Here is a 19,151-nt window from a genome sequence, read left to right on the forward strand (position 1 = left end):
CATTACTTCTAATAGGGGCTTATGTCTCCTGACTCCCCCACTGGCCACATACTGTCTCCCCATTACTTCTAATAGGGGCTTATGTCTCCTGACTCCCCCACTGGGCACATACTGTTTCCCCATTACTTCTAATAGGGGCTTATGTCTCCTGACTCCCCCACTGGCCACATACTGTCTCCCCATTACTTCTAATAGGGGCTGATGGCTCCTGACTCCCCCATTGGGCACATACTGTCTCCCCATTACTTCTAATAGGGGCTGATGTCTCCTGACTCCCCCACTGGGCACATACTGTCTCCTATTACTTCTAATAGGGGCTGATGTCTCCTGACTCCCCCACTGGGCACATACTGTCTCCTATTACTTCTAATAGGAGCTGATGTCTCCTGACTCCCCCCACTGGCCACATACTGTCTCCCCATTACTTCTAATAGGGGCTGATGGCTCCTGACTCCCCCACTGGCCACATACTGTCTCCCCATTACTTCTAATAGGGGCTGATGGCTCATGACTCCCCCACTGGGCACATACTGTCTCCCCATTACTTCTAATAGGGGCTGATGTCTCCTGACTCCCCCACTGGGCACATACTGTCTCCCCATTACTTCTAATAGGGGCTGATGGCTCCTGACTCCCCCACTGGCCACATACTGTCTCCCCATTACTTCTAATAGGGGCTGATGGCTCATGACTCCCCCACTGGGCACATACTGTCTCCCCATAACTTCTAATAGGGGCTGATGTCTCCTGACTCCCCCACTGGCCACATACTCTCTCCCCATTACTTCTAATAGGGGCTGATGGCTCCTGACTCCCCCACTGGCCACATACTGTCTCCCCATTACTTCTAATAGGGGCTGATGGCTCATGACTCCCCCACTGGGCACATACTGTCTCCCCATTACTTCTAATAGGGGCTGATGGCTCCTGACTCCCCCATTGGGCACATACTGTCTCCCCATTACTTCTAATAGGGGCTGATGTCTCCTGACTCCCCCAATGGGCACATACTGTCTCCCCATTACTTCTAATAGGGGCTGATGGCTCATGACTCCCCCACTGGGCACATACTGTCTCCCCATAACTTCTAATAGGGGCTGATGTCTCCTGACTCCCCCACTGGGCACATACTATCTCCCCATTACTTCTAATAGGGGCTGATGTCTCCTGACTCCCCCACTGGGCACATACTGTCTCCCCATTACTTCTAATAGGAGCTGATGTCTCCTGACTCCCCCACTGGCCACATACTGTCTCCCCATAACTTCTAATAGGGGCTGATGTCTCCTGACTCCTCCACTGGGCACATACTGTCTCCCCATTACTTCTAATAGGGGCTGATGGCTCCTGACTCCCACACTGGCCACATACTGTCTCCCCATTACTTCTAATAGGAGATGATGTCTCCTGACTCCCCCACTGGCCACATACTGTCTCTCCATTACTTCTAATAGGGGCTGATGCCTCCTGACTCCCCCACTGGCCACATACTGTCTCCCCATTAATTCTAATAGGAGCTGATGTTTCCTGAATACCCCACTGGGCACATACGGTTTCCCCATTACTTCTAATAGAGGCTGATGGCTCCTGAATCCCCCACTGGGCACATACTGTCTCCTCATTGCTTCTAATAGGGGCTTATGTCTCCTGACTCCCCCACTGGCCACATACTGTCTCCCCATTACTTCTAATAGGGGCTGATGGCTCATGACTCCCCCACTGGGCACATACTGTCTCCCCATTACTTCTAATAGGGGCTGATGTCTCCTGACTCCCCCACTGGGCACATACTGTCTCCCCATTACTTCTAATAGGGGCTGATGGCTCCTGACTCCCCCACTGGCCACATACTGTCTCCCCATTACTTCTAATAGGGGCTGATGGCTCCTGACTCCCCCACTGGGCACATACTATCTCCCCATTACTTCTAATAGGGGCTGATGTCTCCTGACTCCCCCACTGGGCACATACTGTCTCCCCATTACTTCTAATAGGAGCTGATGTCTCCTGACTCCCCCACTGGCCACATACTGTCTCCCCATAACTTCTAATAGGGGCTGATGTCTCCTGACTCCTCCACTGGGCACATACTGTCTCCCCATTACTTCTAATAGGGGCTGATGGCTCCTGACTCCCACACTGGCCACATACTGTCTCCCCATTACTTCTAATAGGAGATGATGTCTCCTGACTGCCCCACTGGCCACATACTGTCTCTCCATTACTTCTAATAGGGGCTGATGCCTCCTGACTCCCCCACTGGCCACATACTGTCTCCCCATTAATTCTAATAGGAGCTGATGTTTCCTGAATCCCCCACTGGGCACATACTGTTTCCCCATTACTTCTAATAGGGACTGATGGCTCCTGACTCCCCCACTGGCCACATACTGTCTCCCCATTACTTCTAATAGAGGCTGAGGTCTCCTGACTCCCCCACTGGGCACATACTGTCTCTCCATTACTTCTAATAGGGGCTTATGTCTCCTGACTCCCCCACTGGCCACATACTGTCTCCCCATTACTTCTAATAGGGGCTGATGGCTCCTGACTCCCCCATTGGCCACATACTGTCTCTCCATTACTTCTAATAGGGGCTGATGTCTCCTGACTCCCCCACTGGGCACATACTGTCTCCTATTACTTCTAATAGGGGCTGATGTCTCCTGACTCCCCCACTGGGCACATACTGTCTCCTATTACTTCTAATAGGAGCTGATGTCTCCTGACTCCCCCCACTGGCCACATACTGTCTCCCCATTACTTCTAATAGGGGCTGATGGCTCCTGCCTCCCCCACTGGCCACATACTGTCTCCCCATTACTTCTAATAGGGGCTGATGGCTCATGACTCCCCCACTGGGCACATACTGTCTCCCCATTACTTCTAATAGGGGCTGATGTCTCCTGACTCCCCCACTGGGCACATACTGTCTCCCCATTACTTCTAATAGGGGCTGATGGCTCCTGACTCCCCCACTGGCCACATACTCTCTCCCCATTACTTCTAATAGGGGCTGATGTCTCCTGACTCCCCCACTGGCCACATACTCTCTCCCCATTACTTCTAATAGGGGCTGATGGCTCCTGACTCCCCCACTGGCCACATACTGTCTCCCCATTACTTCTAATAGGGGCTGATGGCTCATGACTCCCCCACTGGGCACATACTGTTTCCCCATTACTTCTAATAGGGGCTGATGGCTCCTGACTCCCCCACTGGCCACATACTGTCTCCCCATTACTTCTAATAGAGGCTGATGGCTCCGGACTCCCCCACTGGCCACATACTGTCTCCCCATTACTTCTAATAGGGGCTGATGTCTCCTGACTCCCCCACTGGGCACATACTGTCTCCCCATTACTTCTAATAGAGGCTGATATCTCCTGACTCCCCCACTGGGCACATACTGTCTCCTCATTGCTTCTAACAGGGGCTTATGTCTCCTAAATCCCCCACTGGCCACATACTGTCTCCCCATTACTTCTAATAGGGGCTGATGGCTCCTGACTCCCCCATTGGGCACATACTGTCTCCCCATTACTTCTAATAGGGGCTGATATCTCCTGACTCCCCCAATGGGCACATACTGTCTCCTATTACTTCTTATAGGGGCTGATGTCTCCTGACTCCCCCATTGGGCACATACTGTCTCCCCATTACTTCTAATAGGGGCTGATGGCTCATGACTCCCCCACTGGGCACATACTGTCTCCCCATAACTTTTAATAGGGGCTGATGTCTCCTGACTCCCCCACTAGGCACATACTATCTCCCCATTACTTCTAATTGGGGCTGATGTCTCCAGACTCCCCCCACTGGCCACATACTGTCTCCCCATTACTTCTAATAGGGGCTGATGCCTCCTGACTCCCCCACTGGGCACATACTGTCTCCCCATTACTTCTAATAGGAGCTGATGTCTCCTGACTCCCCCACTGGGCACATACTGTTTCCCCATTACTTCTAATAGGAGCTGATGGCTCCTGACTCCCCCATTGGGCACATACTGTCTCCCCATTACTTCTAATAGGGGCTGATGTCTCCTGACTCCCACACTGGCCACATACTGTCTCCCCATTACTTCTAATAGGAGATGATGTCTCCTGACTCCCCCACTGGCCACATACTGTCTCTCCATTACTTCTAATAGGGGCTGATGCCTCCTGACTCCCCCACTGGCCACATACTGTCTCCCCATTAATTTTAATAGGAGCTGATGTTTCCTGACTCCCCCATTGGCCACATACTGTCTCTCCATTACTTCTAATAGGGGCTGATGTCTCCTGACTCCCCCACTGGGCACATACTGTCTCCTATTACTTCTAATAGGGGCTGATGTCTCCTGACTCCCCCACTGGGCACATACTGTCTCCTATTACTTCTAATAGGAGCTGATGTCTCCTGACTCCCCCCACTGGCCACATACTGTCTCCCCATTACTTCTAATAGGGGCTGATGGCTCCTGACTCCCCCACTGGCCACATACTGTCTCCCCATTACTTCTAATAGGGGCTGATGGCTCATGACTCCCCCACTGGGCACATACTGTCTCCCCATTACTTCTAATAGGGGCTGATGTCTCCTGACTCCCCCACTGGGCACATACTGTCTCCCCATTACTTCTAATAGGGGCTGATGGCTCCTGACTCCCCCACTGGCCACATACTCTCTCCCCATTACTTCTAATAGGGGCTGATGTCTCCTGACTCCCCCACTGGCCACATACTCTCTCCCCATTACTTCTAATAGGGGCTGATGGCTCCTGACTCCCCCACTGGCCACATACTGTCTCCCCATTACTTCTAATAGGGGCTGATGGCTCATGACTCCCCCACTGGGCACATACTGTTTCCCCATTACTTCTAATAGGGGCTGATGGCTCCTGACTCCCCCACTGGCCACATACTGTCTCCCCATTACTTCTAATAGAGGCTGATGGCTCCGGACTCCCCCACTGGCCACATACTGTCTCCCCATTACTTCTAATAGGGGCTGATGTCTCCTGACTCCCCCACTGGGCACATACTGTCTCCCCATTACTTCTAATAGAGGCTGATATCTCCTGACTCCCCCACTGGGCACATACTGTCTCCTCATTGCTTCTAACAGGGGCTTATGTCTCCTAAATCCCCCACTGGCCACATACTGTCTCCCCATTACTTCTAATAGGGGCTGATGGCTCCTGACTCCCCCATTGGGCACATACTGTCTCCCCATTACTTCTAATAGGGGCTGATATCTCCTGACTCCCCCAATGGGCACATACTGTCTCCTATTACTTCTTATAGGGGCTGATGTCTCCTGACTCCCCCATTGGGCACATACTGTCTCCCCATTACTTCTAATAGGGGCTGATGGCTCATGACTCCCCCACTGGGCACATACTGTCTCCCCATAACTTTTAATAGGGGCTGATGTCTCCTGACTCCCCCACTAGGCACATACTATCTCCCCATTACTTCTAATTGGGGCTGATGTCTCCAGACTCCCCCCACTGGCCACATACTGTCTCCCCATTACTTCTAATAGGGGCTGATGCCTCCTGACTCCCCCACTGGGCACATACTGTCTCCCCATTACTTCTAATAGGAGCTGATGTCTCCTGACTCCCCCACTGGGCACATACTGTTTCCCCATTACTTCTAATAGGGGCTGATGGCTCCTGACTCCCCCATTGGGCACATACTGTCTCCCCATTACTTCTAATAGGGGCTGATGTCTCCTGACTCCCACACTGGCCACATACTGTCTCCCCATTACTTCTAATAGGAGATGATGTCTCCTGACTCCCCCACTGGCCACATACTGTCTCTCCATTACTTCTAATAGGGGCTGATGCCTCCTGACTCCCCCACTGGCCACATACTGTCTCCCCATTAATTTTAATAGGAGCTGATGTTTCCTGAATCCCCCACTGGACACATACTGTCTCCTCATTACTTCTAATAGGGGCTGATGGCTCCTGACTCCCCCACTGGCCACATACTGTCTCCCCATTACTTCTAATAGAGGCTGAGGTCTCCTGACTCCCCCACTGGGCACATACTGTCTCTCCATTACTTCTAATAGGGGCTTATGTCTCCTGACTCCCCCACTGGCCACATACTGTCTCCCCTTTACTTCTAATAGGGGCTGATGGCTCCTGACTCCCCCATTGGGCACATACTGTCTCCCCATTACTTCTAATAGGGGCTGATGTCTCCTGACTCCCCCATTGGGCACATACTGTCTCCTCATTACTTCTTATAGGGGCTGATGTCTCCTGACTCCCCCATTGGGCACATACTGTCTCCCCATTACTTCTAATAGGGGCTGATGTCTCCTGACTCCCCCACTGGGCACATACTGTCTCCTATTACTTCTAATAGGGACTGATGTCTCCTGACTCCCCCCACTGGCCACATACTGTCTCCCCATTACTTCTAATAGGGGCTGATGGCTCCTGACTCCCCCACTGGCCACATACTGTCTCCCCATTACTTCTAATAGGGGCTGATGGCTCATGACTCCCCCACTGGGCACATACTGTCTCCCCATTACTTCTAATAGGGGCTGATGTCTCCTGACTCCCCCACTGGGCACATACTGTCTCCCCATTACTTCTAATAGGGGCTGATGGCTCCTGACTCCCCCACTGGCCACATACTGTCTCCCCATTACTTCTAATAGGGGCTGATGGCTCATGACTCCCCCACTGGGCACATACTGTCTCCCCATAACTTCTAATAGGGGCTGATGTCTCCTGACTCCCTCACTGGCCACATACTGTCTCCCCATTACCTCTAATAGGGGCTGATGTCTCCTGACTCCCCACTGGCCACATACTGTCTCCCCATTACCTCTAATAGGGGCTGATGTCCCCTGACTCCCCCACTGGGCACATACTGTCTCCCCATTACCTCTAATAGGGGCTGATGTCTCCTGACTCCCCACTGGGCACACACTGTCCTCCCCATTACTTCTAATAGGAGCTGATGTTTCCTGACTCCACCACTGGGCACATACTGTCTCCCCATTACATCTAATAGGGGCTGATGTCTCCTGACTCCCCCACTGGCCACATAATGTCTCCCCATTACTTCTAATAGGGGCTGATGTATCCTGACTCCCCCACTGGGCACATACTGTCCTCCCTATTACTTCTAATAGGGGCTGATGGCTCCTGACTCCCCCACTGCCCACATACTGTCTCCCCATTACTTCTAATAGTGGGTGATGGCTCATGACTCTCTCCCCATTAGCTTCTATTGACAGAGGAGGTGGGAAGAAGAAGTGATTGTTTAAGTGACTGAACAAGGATCATGTGTGACTGTTTTCTGTATTCAGGCATTTTGCCATTTCTTACCTGGGCTGATCTGTGGAAGAATGTCATCATTCCTTATGTAACACTCTTCTGCTTCTTCTTTAATAGCGATTACATTTTCATCCTGCATAACAAACCATCACAAAACATTCACATGCTAACGTTCACTTGCATGCTATGGATTGATATGGAATGATAGTCATATGCTTAGCTATCTATATTGTTATCACTGCAATTTTTTGAAATATTTTCTGAATAAAACCACAAGTTACCTCGGATCTACTGTCTATAGTGTGCTGGTTAATGCAATACAATATTTGAAGTCTGCTTGTGCTCTGGTGGACAGACCTGTTACACCTGCTAGTTTTGCCAGTTGTGCAGCCAGTATTTGGACCGTCTCTCATGGGAGCAGGTAAAGCAGGCACTACGGAATCTCTGCAATTCTTAAAGTACCCCTGAACTGAGAGTGAGGTTTTAGTGTGAATGTTTTACTCATATCTGCAGTGCTGTGACGTGTCACAGCACACATCTCACCATTCTGTGCCCCACAGGGGTCCCCGCTCTGCTGCTCCACATTGCCCAACTGGATAGAACGTCGATTATGGACATGGAGGAAGTAGCCGTTTACTTCCTTCTATCAGCCTACTCTGTCCAAGGTAAATTAGCCCCCTCACCAGCTCGTCCTGGCCCTGAGTGGCATAGTCACTGTCCCCTAATGTTCGTCAGCACACTCAGTTCATAGGAACGCTCCCTCACATCAGTGCTTTACTGTCCTTTGCTCGTACACTGCTTCAGTATACAGGAAAGCGCAGTCTAGTTTCCAGAATTGGCACTGACCCAGAAGTACTTACAGGGTCAGTGCCATTGCTGAACACAAGTCGGCATTTAAAGAGAATCTGTAAAAAAAACAAACTACCACACACTGCATGCTCTGAGATACGATCGAAGACCGATCAATACATGTAGAGAGAACAGCTCTCAGCACTGCTTGTGTTCAGAGGCTCTAAGTGTTTATGTAGCACATATACATCAGAAATATGTTTAGCGGAAGTAAAATTTGTCTTTAATAACCACCTGCTGACAGAAGTTTGTTGCCAACTTTCATTCATTCAATTTTATTGGATCATTAACCTTTTGGGGACTGACGTACGTTGAATCTACGTCCAGCATGTGGTGCTGCCCTCCTGACGGGACGTTGATTCAATGTCCGCGCTAACAAACCGTCCCGACGCGATCGTGCGCACCGGAGAGGGGAGATTAAGCTGTCCTATGACAGCTGACATCTCCCCTCAGTGATCAGCAGCCATCGCGTATGGCTGCTGATCACGTGATCACTACGATCGCCGGATTGTAGTGATCAATTTGACAGCTGCAGCGGTACCCCCTACCGCCGCAGCTGTCAAATTGATCACTACAATCCGGCGATCGTAGTGATCACGTGATCAGCAGCCATACGCGATGGCTGCTGATCACTGAGGGGAGATGTCAGGATCCACTCACCTCCCTGCCGTTCCCGCGATGATTGGCGCTCCCCCTGATCACTGAGGGGAGATGTCAGGATCCACTCACCTCCCTGCCGTTCCTGTGATGATTGGCGCTCCCCACCACTCTTGCCGGCATCTCTGCTCCTTCTGACGTCAGCACCGGGTCCTGGCTTGATGACGTCATCAAGCCGTGACCCGGAACTGAGCGGCAGTAGGAGCAGAGATGCCAGCAAGAGCAGAGGTGTTCACTGCGGCTCGTCGCTGGAGCCTGGAAGGTGAGTGAAAGCAGCTGCTGAACGGGGGACACCTGGCCACACAGGGGGACACAGCCCAGCAAGACCCTGCAGGGATCTGGCTGCCCTAACCCCCCAAACGCGCCCCCTCATTCTGCAAAAATGCCTGGTCCTGAAGGGGGGTTAGGCAGCCGGTCCCGAAAGGGTTGACATTAGAAAGGAGTTTTTGTTTATAAACAAGTGTATAAAGTTTCCTAAGGCTATGTTATGTACCTACGCTAGATGGTTCTCATCCGAGTCAGCAGCTCGGGGACGCCTCTGCCAAGAATCTAGGGTATGTACGGAATCCCCAATTCATTGACGAGAGATCCAGTCATCTCATCCATGCGCAGGGGACATGTGCCGGTATATAGATCGGAGCCCAGGCAGAAGCATCAGGCTCCTATTGGATTGTAAAAGACCAATGGGAATCCTTCCTGAGCACCAAGGATAATTCTCATTGGTCCAGCACTTAGTGAGAGCTGTCACCTAAGACCTCTTGTGCCCGGACTGGAGACTGCAGAGCAGGGTGTGAGTGAACAGGTTGTAACCTTTGCCCTGTGTGCTAAACTTTGCTGGAGGGAGGTGAGGGTCGCACAAGCTAGAAGCAACAGGATACACTAAAGTGTTACTAGCAGCAATGTTTGTTACTTTCTCAAAAAGTATATTACTAGTTCCATTCCATGCTTGGCACAGGCCAATTTTACCACTTCTATGGAGTGTGAGAGCTTACTTACACAATTTGTTCATAGTATTCAAAATCTGTTGGCCCTCAAACTACATAGAGGTGTTAACATTGACCAATCAAAATTGGATGTGTGTCTGTACCCCAACATTGGACCACAACATGTCACTGTGAGAGCATAAGAAGTACTGATAATTTGGCCTGGACTTAATAAACAGCATTTCAGAGATAGGACAATATTGTTTTCTACATGGCCAAGTTGAATGTAATTTTGCCTTCTTAAAACAGAAGTTATTTGCGATAATTAGGCTGAGCCACGCTGTGAGCGTTTTTCGATCTGTCAGCGCTGCATTTGCGTTTTTAAAAACATGTTCCCATTGACTTGCATCAAAATTGTGGCACAGGCGCAGCAATTGTGATTTTTTTTTTTTTTAATATGGATTAGGGCAATTTGCAAACGCATTGCTGATGAATCAAAAAGTGCTTAAAATGTGGTTCAGTTGATTTATCACAAATACCTTCTGTTTTTAAGTGGGATTGTCATTCATAAAATCAAATTCCATTCACCCACTGCTCTGTGTTTATTATTTAGTCTACATGCAGTCTGCATTGCAAGCAGTCCAATATAATCATAAATGTGTATGCTGTAATGACTCTTATCTCAGTCAGCCTGACTCCTTTCTGGTACATTGGCGGGGAGAGGGAAGCTTGTTATCTACCATCCCACAGTCCTGCTCCTCAATGATTGGCTGAGGGCAGTTCAGTGTGACACGAGGCTGAGAAGGGAAATCCCCCTACGATCTGACGTGCTTGTGTGTTTACAAAGCAAGCTAGATATGACAATGCAGTTATTAAGCACATAGCTCAGTGGGGAGGAGGCAATGCATACACCATTTCAGGCAGGAGAGAAAAAAGGAGTAAGGGAGAAGATGACATCAGGATTGGCTTCAGTCAGAGGCAGTAAAGATTGAAAATGCCTGGAACAGTTTGCTCCTTATTTACTATATACAATTCACTGAAATCAAAATGTGGACAGTACAATATATATGTTATGTAAGTAGAACAAGTATTTAGCTACTTATGTGTATTTTTTCCTGGGATAGTATGGCTGTTTCTGCTGCTTTAAGAAGGCAAAATTACAATTAGCCTGACCATGTGGAAAGCAACACTGTCCTATCTCAGGGCTGGTGCACACCGAGCGGCTTTTTGGGAGTTTTCAGATCCGCTTGCGGCTGCGGATCTGCTTGGTCAATGTATCTCAATGGGGTGGTGCACACCAGAGCGGGAGGCGTTTTGCAGAAACGAAAAATGCCTGGGTGAGGCATTTTTTGGATTGTGGATGCGTTTCTGCCTCAATGTTAAGTATAGGAAAAACGCAAACCGCTCTGAAAAACGGCACTTCAGAGCGGTTTGCCAGGCGTTTTTTGTTACAGTAGCTGTTCAGTAACAGCTTTACTGTAACAATACATGAAATCTACTACACCAAAAACTCTTCACAAAACCGCAAAATGCTAGCTGAAACGCTACAGAAAAAGAAGAAAAAGCGTTTCAAAATCTGCTAGCATTTTGCGGATCTGCTAGCGGGTTTTGGTGTGCACCAGCCCTTAGTAGCAGTGGGCTGTAGGGCCGGTTTACGTTTGCAAAAAAACCCAATCCAGTGGTTGCAATATGATTTTTAGCAACTGTACTGTGATTCTGCTTTGTGTTTTCCTCGGGGGAACGAGAATCGCATCATGATTACTCTGAAAATGCAACATGGAGCAAGTTTGCAATTTTATCCAAATCACAATGCTGCAATGTGAAGAGCTTCATTGAAATACATTGCCATAACACTTTGCTGATCTCCAGAGATCCATGGAGTGTACAGTAATTTATCTGATGCAGCAGAGAAGGAGAACAGAATTGGAAGCAGGGCATAACAATAGACCCTGCAAGGGATGCATCCACAGGGGGGCCCAGAAGCTGCAGGGGTCCCGTGAGGGGAGGAGTTTCTTTTCCCTGGCCTTAGAGACTGACAACTAAGGGTATGGAGAAAAAAATAATTCTGCTCTCTACACAATTTTTCTAATGACTGCATCTGCTTAGCCACCGATAGGGAATCATACAAATTTTTGCAGAAACAGATTTGTAGACAGTCCCTATTCAGTGTTCATCAGGTTCAAGGGGAGCCCCGATCCAAAGTTTCGCAGGGGGACTCAATGAGTTCTAGTTACGCATAAACTTTAAAAACAGTCTGCTATTGAGGGATTGATGGGACTTAACATTCACACTCCATTCTGTCTCGCTTTAGCTAAAACTGCATTTGTACAGTGGCGTGAAAAACTATTTGCCCCCTTCCTGATTTCTTATTCTTTTGCATGTTTGTCACACTTAAATGTTTCTGCTCATCAAAAACCGTTAACTATTAGTCAAAGATGACATAATTGAACACAAAATGCAGTTTTAAATGATGGTTTTTAGTGAGAAAAAAAAACCTCAAAACCTACATGGCCCTGGGTGAAAAAGTGATTGCCCCCCTTGTTAAAAAATAACTTAACTGTGGTTTATCACACCTGAGTTCAATTTCTGTAGTCAGCCCCAGGCCTGATTACTGCCACACCTGTTTCAATCAAGAAATCACTTAAATAGGAGCTATCTGACACAGAGAAGTAGACCAAAAGCACCTCAAAAGCTAGACATCATGCCAAGATCCAAAGAAATTGAGGAACAAATGAGAACAAAAGTACTGTTATTGAGATCTATCAGTCTGGTAAAGGTTATAAAGCCATTTCTAAAGCTTTGGGACTCCAGCGAACCACAGTGAAAGCCATTATCCACAAATGGCAAAAACATGGAACAGTGAAGAACCTTCCCAGGAGTGGCCAGCCGACCAAAATTACCCCAAGAGCGCAGAGAAAACTCATCCGAGAGGACGCAAAAGACCCCAGGACAACATCTAAAGAGCTTCAGGCCTCACTTGCCTCAATTAAGGTCAGTGTTCACGACTCCACCATAAGAAAGAGACTGGGCAAAAACGGCCTGCATGGCAGATATCCAAGGCGCAAACCACTTTTAAGCAAAAAGAACATTAAGACTCGTCTAAATTTTGCTAAAAAACATCTCAATGATTGCCAAGACTTTTGGGAAAATACCTTGTGGACCGACGAGACAAAAGTTGAACTTTTTGGAAGGTGCGTGTCCCGTTACATCTGGCGTAGAAGTAACACAGCATTTCAGCAAAAGAACATCATACCAACAGTAAAATATGGTGGTGGTAGTGTGATGGTCTGGGGTTGTTTTGTTGCTTCAGGACCTGGAAGGCTTGCTGTGATAGATGGAACCATGAATTCTACTGTCTACCAAAAATTCCTGAAGGAGAATGTCCAGCCATCTGTTCGTCAACTCAAGCTGAAGCGATCTTGGGTGCTGCAGCAGGACAATGACCCAAAACACACCAGCAAATCCACCTCTGATTGGCTGAAGAAAAACAAAATGAAGACTTTGGAGTGGCCTAGTCAAAGTCCGGACCTGAATCCTATTGAGATGTTGTGGCATGACCTTAAAAAGGCGGTTCATGCTAGAAAACCTTCAAATAAAGCTGAATTACAACAATTCTGCAAAGATGAGTGTGCCAAAATTCCTCCAGAACGCTGTAAAAGACTTGTTGCAAGTTATCGCAAACGCTTGATTGCAGTTATTGCTGCTAAGGGTGGCCCAACCAGTTATTAGGTTCAGGGGGCAATTTCTTTTTCACACAGGGCCATGTAGGTTTTGAGGTTTTTTTCTCACTAAATAATAAAAACCATCATTTAAAACTGCATTTTGTGTTCAATTATGTTATCTTTGACTAATAGTTAACGTTTTTGATGAGCAGAAACATTTAAGTGTGACAAACATGCAAAAGAATAAGAAATCAGGAAGGGGGCAAATAGTTTTTCACACCACTGTATATCATGCTGTCTGTGTTTATTGAGTAATATAACTATTCCACCTGCTCTTGATTTTACAACATCCCACCCCATTGTTTCACAATATAAACAGGTACCTGATAATCCTGTGAGTTTTTATGAAGTTCTTGTGCAGAATCCCGGGTATAAGGAGTGCTGGAACACCTCTCTGGCGGGATTCTTTCACTGGATCCATCTGTGGGAAACACACACACACTGTCTAAATATGGTACATTGTGCCTGATTTAGACAAGGTTCACACTAGCAACAAAAGCTGGGAAAAGGCCTGGGACACAAGCAAAAATAAAAATGTATATATATACTAGTAGACCCAAGCCCGTTTAAAAACGGACTCTAGGGTCTGTTTCTCGCTGCCGCCATGTTACTGCGCACGTGCGTGCACCTGCACCCGCCGCACACCCTGCCGCCCGCTCACACGCCCGCCCGGCTCCCTGGCCCCCGTCCTCCTGTCTCTGCGAGGCTGGATCCGTGCTGCGCACATGCGCAGTAGCAAAAAGGCACGGACCAGCTACACAGAGACAGCACATGCAGGGACACAGGGGTTTTATTATAGAGGATATACTGTATACCATATTTTTCAGATTACAAGATGCTCGGGGCCATATAGAGGACAAAAATCAGGTAAAAATATATACTAAATCTGGTGAGTCCATTGCGCTGGGGCGTCCTTTGGACCTTTTCCTCATACTGTCATTATCTAAACTACACTGCCCAGCTACATTAACGCCTACTGCCCCATCATCTACACTTATTCCAGCTACACTAATCCCTGCAACACTAAACACTACATACAATACTCCCTGCATACACTAAACAACTACAAGTTCAGACCTTTATCACCTCTCCAGGTCCTCCATCTGCTCCTCCCTGTCAGGCTGTTGCAAATGGAGAATGCGCAGTTCTTCTGGCCGGCCTGTGCTGGGATCAGCGAAACTGCCCCTAAATCATAAAGAGAGTGCCCAGCGATGTTTGGAGCATACCCCTGCCACAGAGTGGCGGAAGGTGATGCCCCAGAATTGTCTTCCGATAAGCAGCCGGGGCAGTGTTGTACAATCAGACACTGTATCGGCACACACAGGTCCAGTCTCCTGTTAGTGCCCTCTCACTGCCCCTACACTTTCCCAGCAACAGCCACTACTGGATCGACTGTCGGCTCTGCATTGCATAATGATTGGTGTAGACGGGATTTCGAAGTCCCGCCCGCTGAGATATCGGGAGTCAATACTAATGTAAACAGCTAAAGGTAATACTACAAGCTACTGAATCATGAGGTCAGTGCACTCCATTTTGGCTCTATTTTTATTCAATAAACGGTGGAAAATGTTATGTGTCATTTTACACCTGTTGCAAAATGTAAATCCTCTTAGAATCTGCTAAGAACCTGTTATTGGGTATATGCAAAGTGTCAGAATTGAGCTCTCCATACTGATCTCTACATTACAAGAAAAATAAAAAGTTTCCTCTTACCCAGTGAAGGAAGCAGCAACTGATTCTCAAACATGCTGTCTTTGTACAGGTACTTGTGTCCTAACTTTTTCTTTTCTTCCACAGAGAAACATAGAGTGACGTCCTGATGCGTTATAGGAACCTGACACACACAATGATACTGTCACCATCCAGACACACCCCTTGCGCTTAATAGAGGATGTCCCATAATTCCCAGCACTGCTCACCTCTCCTGTCAGCAGCTCAATCATCTGACTGGTAACTTCCTGAACCTTCTTGTTGTTCCATCTGAAAGAGTTCGATGAAGCCTCTACAAAAGGGCTTTGAGTCTTCAAGGAATTTGGGGCAACCAAGCCGTCAGATAACTTGAAAGCGACATAATTCTAGAGGGAAAGAAATATTACTAAGACCACAAAGTTAAAGTGCTACGGAAGCATTTCATAAATAATAAGTTAGATATTTACCTCAGAAGTGGGAAGTCTCTGGATAATCAAGAGGCTTACTGTTTCCTTTACACTACACTGTTCCAGCACAGGGTCCTTTAACCACTTTCCCCCCGCCCGTACAAATTTCTCCGTCCCTTTTTCCATCCTTTAACCCCCAGGGACGGAGAAATCCGTACTTTCCGCGTTCCCGCCGCTGTCCGCGCTCCCGCTCGTAAACACGCCGCCCGACGCTAATAAGCACGCTGCTGCCCGCTCGCCCGGAGATCAATGAACGGGAAAATCCATTCCCATTCGTTGATCTAAGCCCCGCAATGATCCGTTGCTCTCCGATGAGCAGCGCGATCATTGTGAAAAGTAAACCCTTACCCAGCCTCCAAGTACTTCCTCCAAGCTTCCGGAAGGACGCTTGGAGCTCGCATTAAAACAAAAAGTTACTGTGGCCATCTTGTGGCCAAATAGTAAAACTACACCCTACACATTTTTCACATACAAATAAATTACTTTTACACAAAAAATTAACTCATTACCTCCCACACTCCCAATTTTTTTTTTTTTTGTAATTAAAAAAAAATTTAAAAATGTACAATAAAAAAATACATAAATAGTTACCTTAGGGAATGAACTTTTTAAATATTTATGTCAGGAGGGTACAACACTGTTACTTTATAAACTATGGGCTTGTAATTAGGGATGGACGCAAAACTGAAAAAAATGCACCTTTATTTCCAAATAAAATATTGGCGCCAAACATTGTGATAGGGGCATAATTTAAACGGTTTTATAACCGGGACAAAAGGGCAAATACATTTCATGGGTTTTAATTACAGTAGCATGCATTAATTAAAAACTATAATGGCCGAAAACTGAAAAATAATTAATTTTTTTCCCACATTTTTCCTATTTTCCCATTAAAACACATTTAGAATAAAATAATTCTTGGCATAATGTCCCACCTAAAGAAAGCCTAATTAGTGGAGGAAAAAAACAAGATATAGATCGTTTAATTGTGATAAGTAATGATAAAGTTATAGACGAATGAATGGAAGGAGCGCTGAAAGGTGAAAATTGCTCTGGTGGTCAGGGGGTAAACCCCCTCAGTGGTGAAGTGGTTAAAATGTACATGGCTGCAGTTCCATTTGACTGTGCTACTGCCGTGAATACATACATCCCGACTGGGCATGTGCAAGTAAGTTCCGTGCATGCCCAGTAAAACAGAGCACTTGTGAATGAAGGAAAAAAGCCCAGCATGAGCAGCTTCATTGTCCTGGGCACGTGTGGACCTTACTTGCACATGCCCAGTCAGGAGACACTCGTCTACAGCTGGGAGTGCGGCTAGAAGATGCAGATGGACCCTGCACTGGAGCAGTAGGGTCTAAGGAGATACAGGAAGCCTCTCTGGACTAAAGTGACTGTGACTGTACTGTATGACAGTAATACTATATATGGCCAAGTGCTGAAGAAAAAGGGGTTGCGGGACACTCATACACAAATCATAATTTCTTGCAATGAAAGTCTACTGTGTATACTCTAAACAGACAAGAGTGATGTGATTAACTTTACCAAGATCCCCATTCCTGTAAATCCCTTCTGTATTTGAATACTAGAAATATCAGAGGTGATGTGACACTCCCAGAATCCCCCTCACCTCTCCTGTCAGCAGGTAGACGATCTCCAGCGTAAGGTTTAATATCCTCTCAGTCACGTGACTCCCGTCCTCCATAGTCAGTAATGCAACCTATGTAGGGGTGTTCCGTTGTGAGATTGTTTTTTCCAGTTTCACACAAGAATGTTTTGCTGTTTCAGGAAACAATTACGGTCATTAAAATACAGCTTATATATCTATAGCCATGTATACAAGTCAAGTTTACAAAAAGGAGCGCTGGACATAAATAATTTCAACTTCTATTGCTGATATCAATTTTATTCTCAAAGCACCAATAGCACTAAAATACAAGAGTAATAAACAACCCACTCACTCACTCACGCCTTTCGTACTTATACAGGGACCACCTGATGCCAATAAAATGTATAGTGCATAAAAACTGATAAAAAATCAAAAAAACTGTCACTCTGTGAGGATTCCCTTGTAAAAATCGGGTTGATGATCCGTACGGGACCTAATAGTCAATCCAGTAACCACGCTGCCCACCAGAATAATTATCCCTCCACACAGCCGCATCGGCTCCTGCCGGCGCCGAGAGATTTGTTCCGTGTCACAAACTATATGTGGATTACCTCAATGGACATAGTCCCAAGATGTCGCCAGTCACGGTATTCCTCTCCTCTCCACACAAACAGCGCCTCCGCGCTAGTTGCCTCAGCTAAGAGTTCCACAGCCCGACAGTACCCGGATTTCCAAATGACGTCACTTCCTCCTTCTAGCCTCCTGCGCTCCAGTGACTGGAGCGGTGGTACTTCCCTGCGTTCCACCGCAGGATGGATAGAATCGTTACGGGGGATAAGCTTTGCCAATGGCTTCCAACTGTAGGGACCGTCACTGTACTTCCACTAGGGTCTTCTGGGGCGCCCCTCCTAGCTGTATACAAGTCTTTGTACTTCTGTTACTGGTTACATCTGTACGAAGCCACAATTAACACACTGGGCCAAATTTACCAAGGGTGGCCACACACAGATAAATTATAATACAATGATTTTATGTGACTGGCTAAAAACTGATTAAAAAAAAAAAAAGATATGGTAAAAAATTAATTAAGTGCCATATACACCTATGACTGACGTTGCCCATCCCTTGGGCGACATTGTTGGGCTAATACTGCACAGACGCAAAGTCAGCTATGCAGGGGGAGCAATCGAGCGCCCTATTACTTAGCTCCGCCGCTTTCTGTCTCTTTGTGGCTATCTGCACCTTTAGTCTCCTTTCTTTCCATCGCTACTGTTGGGCTAAGTTGGGCTATCAAAAATGATAGACTGGGCCCTACTATAGCCACAATGAACTCTGCCATCTATGTCAGCGTGCAAATTACCAGTCGGCCAATGCCGCCCAGTCATGCTACTTTAACTTAACAGTATCTAATAGAATTAGCACTTATGGAAGAGAATTCCACATTCACAGCTCCCACAAAGAATAAATCCATTTTGAGATTGTTATGAATCTCCATTGTGCAAAAGAATAAACAATCTTCATCAAACCATTGCTGACTATTTGAAGTATTAAACAAACTGTAATATAAAGCAACATGTTTTTTCCAGTCACAGCTTTGAAACTCTACAAGAATTATTGAGAAAGCTGCCTTAAAGGACAACTGTAGTGAAAGGTATATGAAGGCTGCCAGTTTTATTTCCTTTTATAGTGAACCTTAAGTCAAAGAAAAAAAATGAGTTTTACTCACCTGGGGCTTCCAATAGCCCCCTGCAGCTGATCGGTGCCCACGTAGAGTCGATCTGATGCTCCTGGACCCGCCAGCGGCTACTTCCGGTTTCGCCGTCACCGGCCGTCAGGCTGGGAACGCGAGTGATTCTTTGCGTTCCCAGCTACAATAGCACCCCCTATACTGCTATTGCGGCAAGGAAGGCCGCAATAGCAGTATAAGGGCTTCTATTGTAG

General features: G+C 47.2%; 1 protein-coding gene across 2 annotated transcripts in view; it reads right to left on the reverse strand.

Moving 5' to 3' along the window:
• LOC137534268 (oocyte zinc finger protein XlCOF8.4-like) overlaps positions 1-19,151 on the reverse strand; it is a 37,579-nt gene that overhangs the window by 12,339 nt on the left and 6,089 nt on the right. For both annotated transcript variants that reach the window (XM_068255676.1, XM_068255677.1), the window contains exons 2-6: positions 17,232-17,380; positions 15,368-15,523; positions 15,162-15,282; positions 13,772-13,869; positions 7,349-7,430 (exon numbers count right to left, since the gene is read on the reverse strand). In XM_068255676.1, the coding sequence (XP_068111777.1) occupies positions 7,349-7,430; positions 13,772-13,869; positions 15,162-15,282; positions 15,368-15,523; positions 17,232-17,306 (532 nt within the window). In that variant the 5' untranslated portion in view covers positions 17,307-17,380. The remainder of the gene's footprint in view (positions 1-7,348; positions 7,431-13,771; positions 13,870-15,161; positions 15,283-15,367; positions 15,524-17,231; positions 17,381-19,151) is intronic.

Source organism: Hyperolius riggenbachi, chromosome 10, assembly GCF_040937935.1.
Source record: "Hyperolius riggenbachi isolate aHypRig1 chromosome 10, aHypRig1.pri, whole genome shotgun sequence".
NCBI lineage: Eukaryota > Metazoa > Chordata > Amphibia > Anura > Hyperoliidae > Hyperolius > Hyperolius riggenbachi.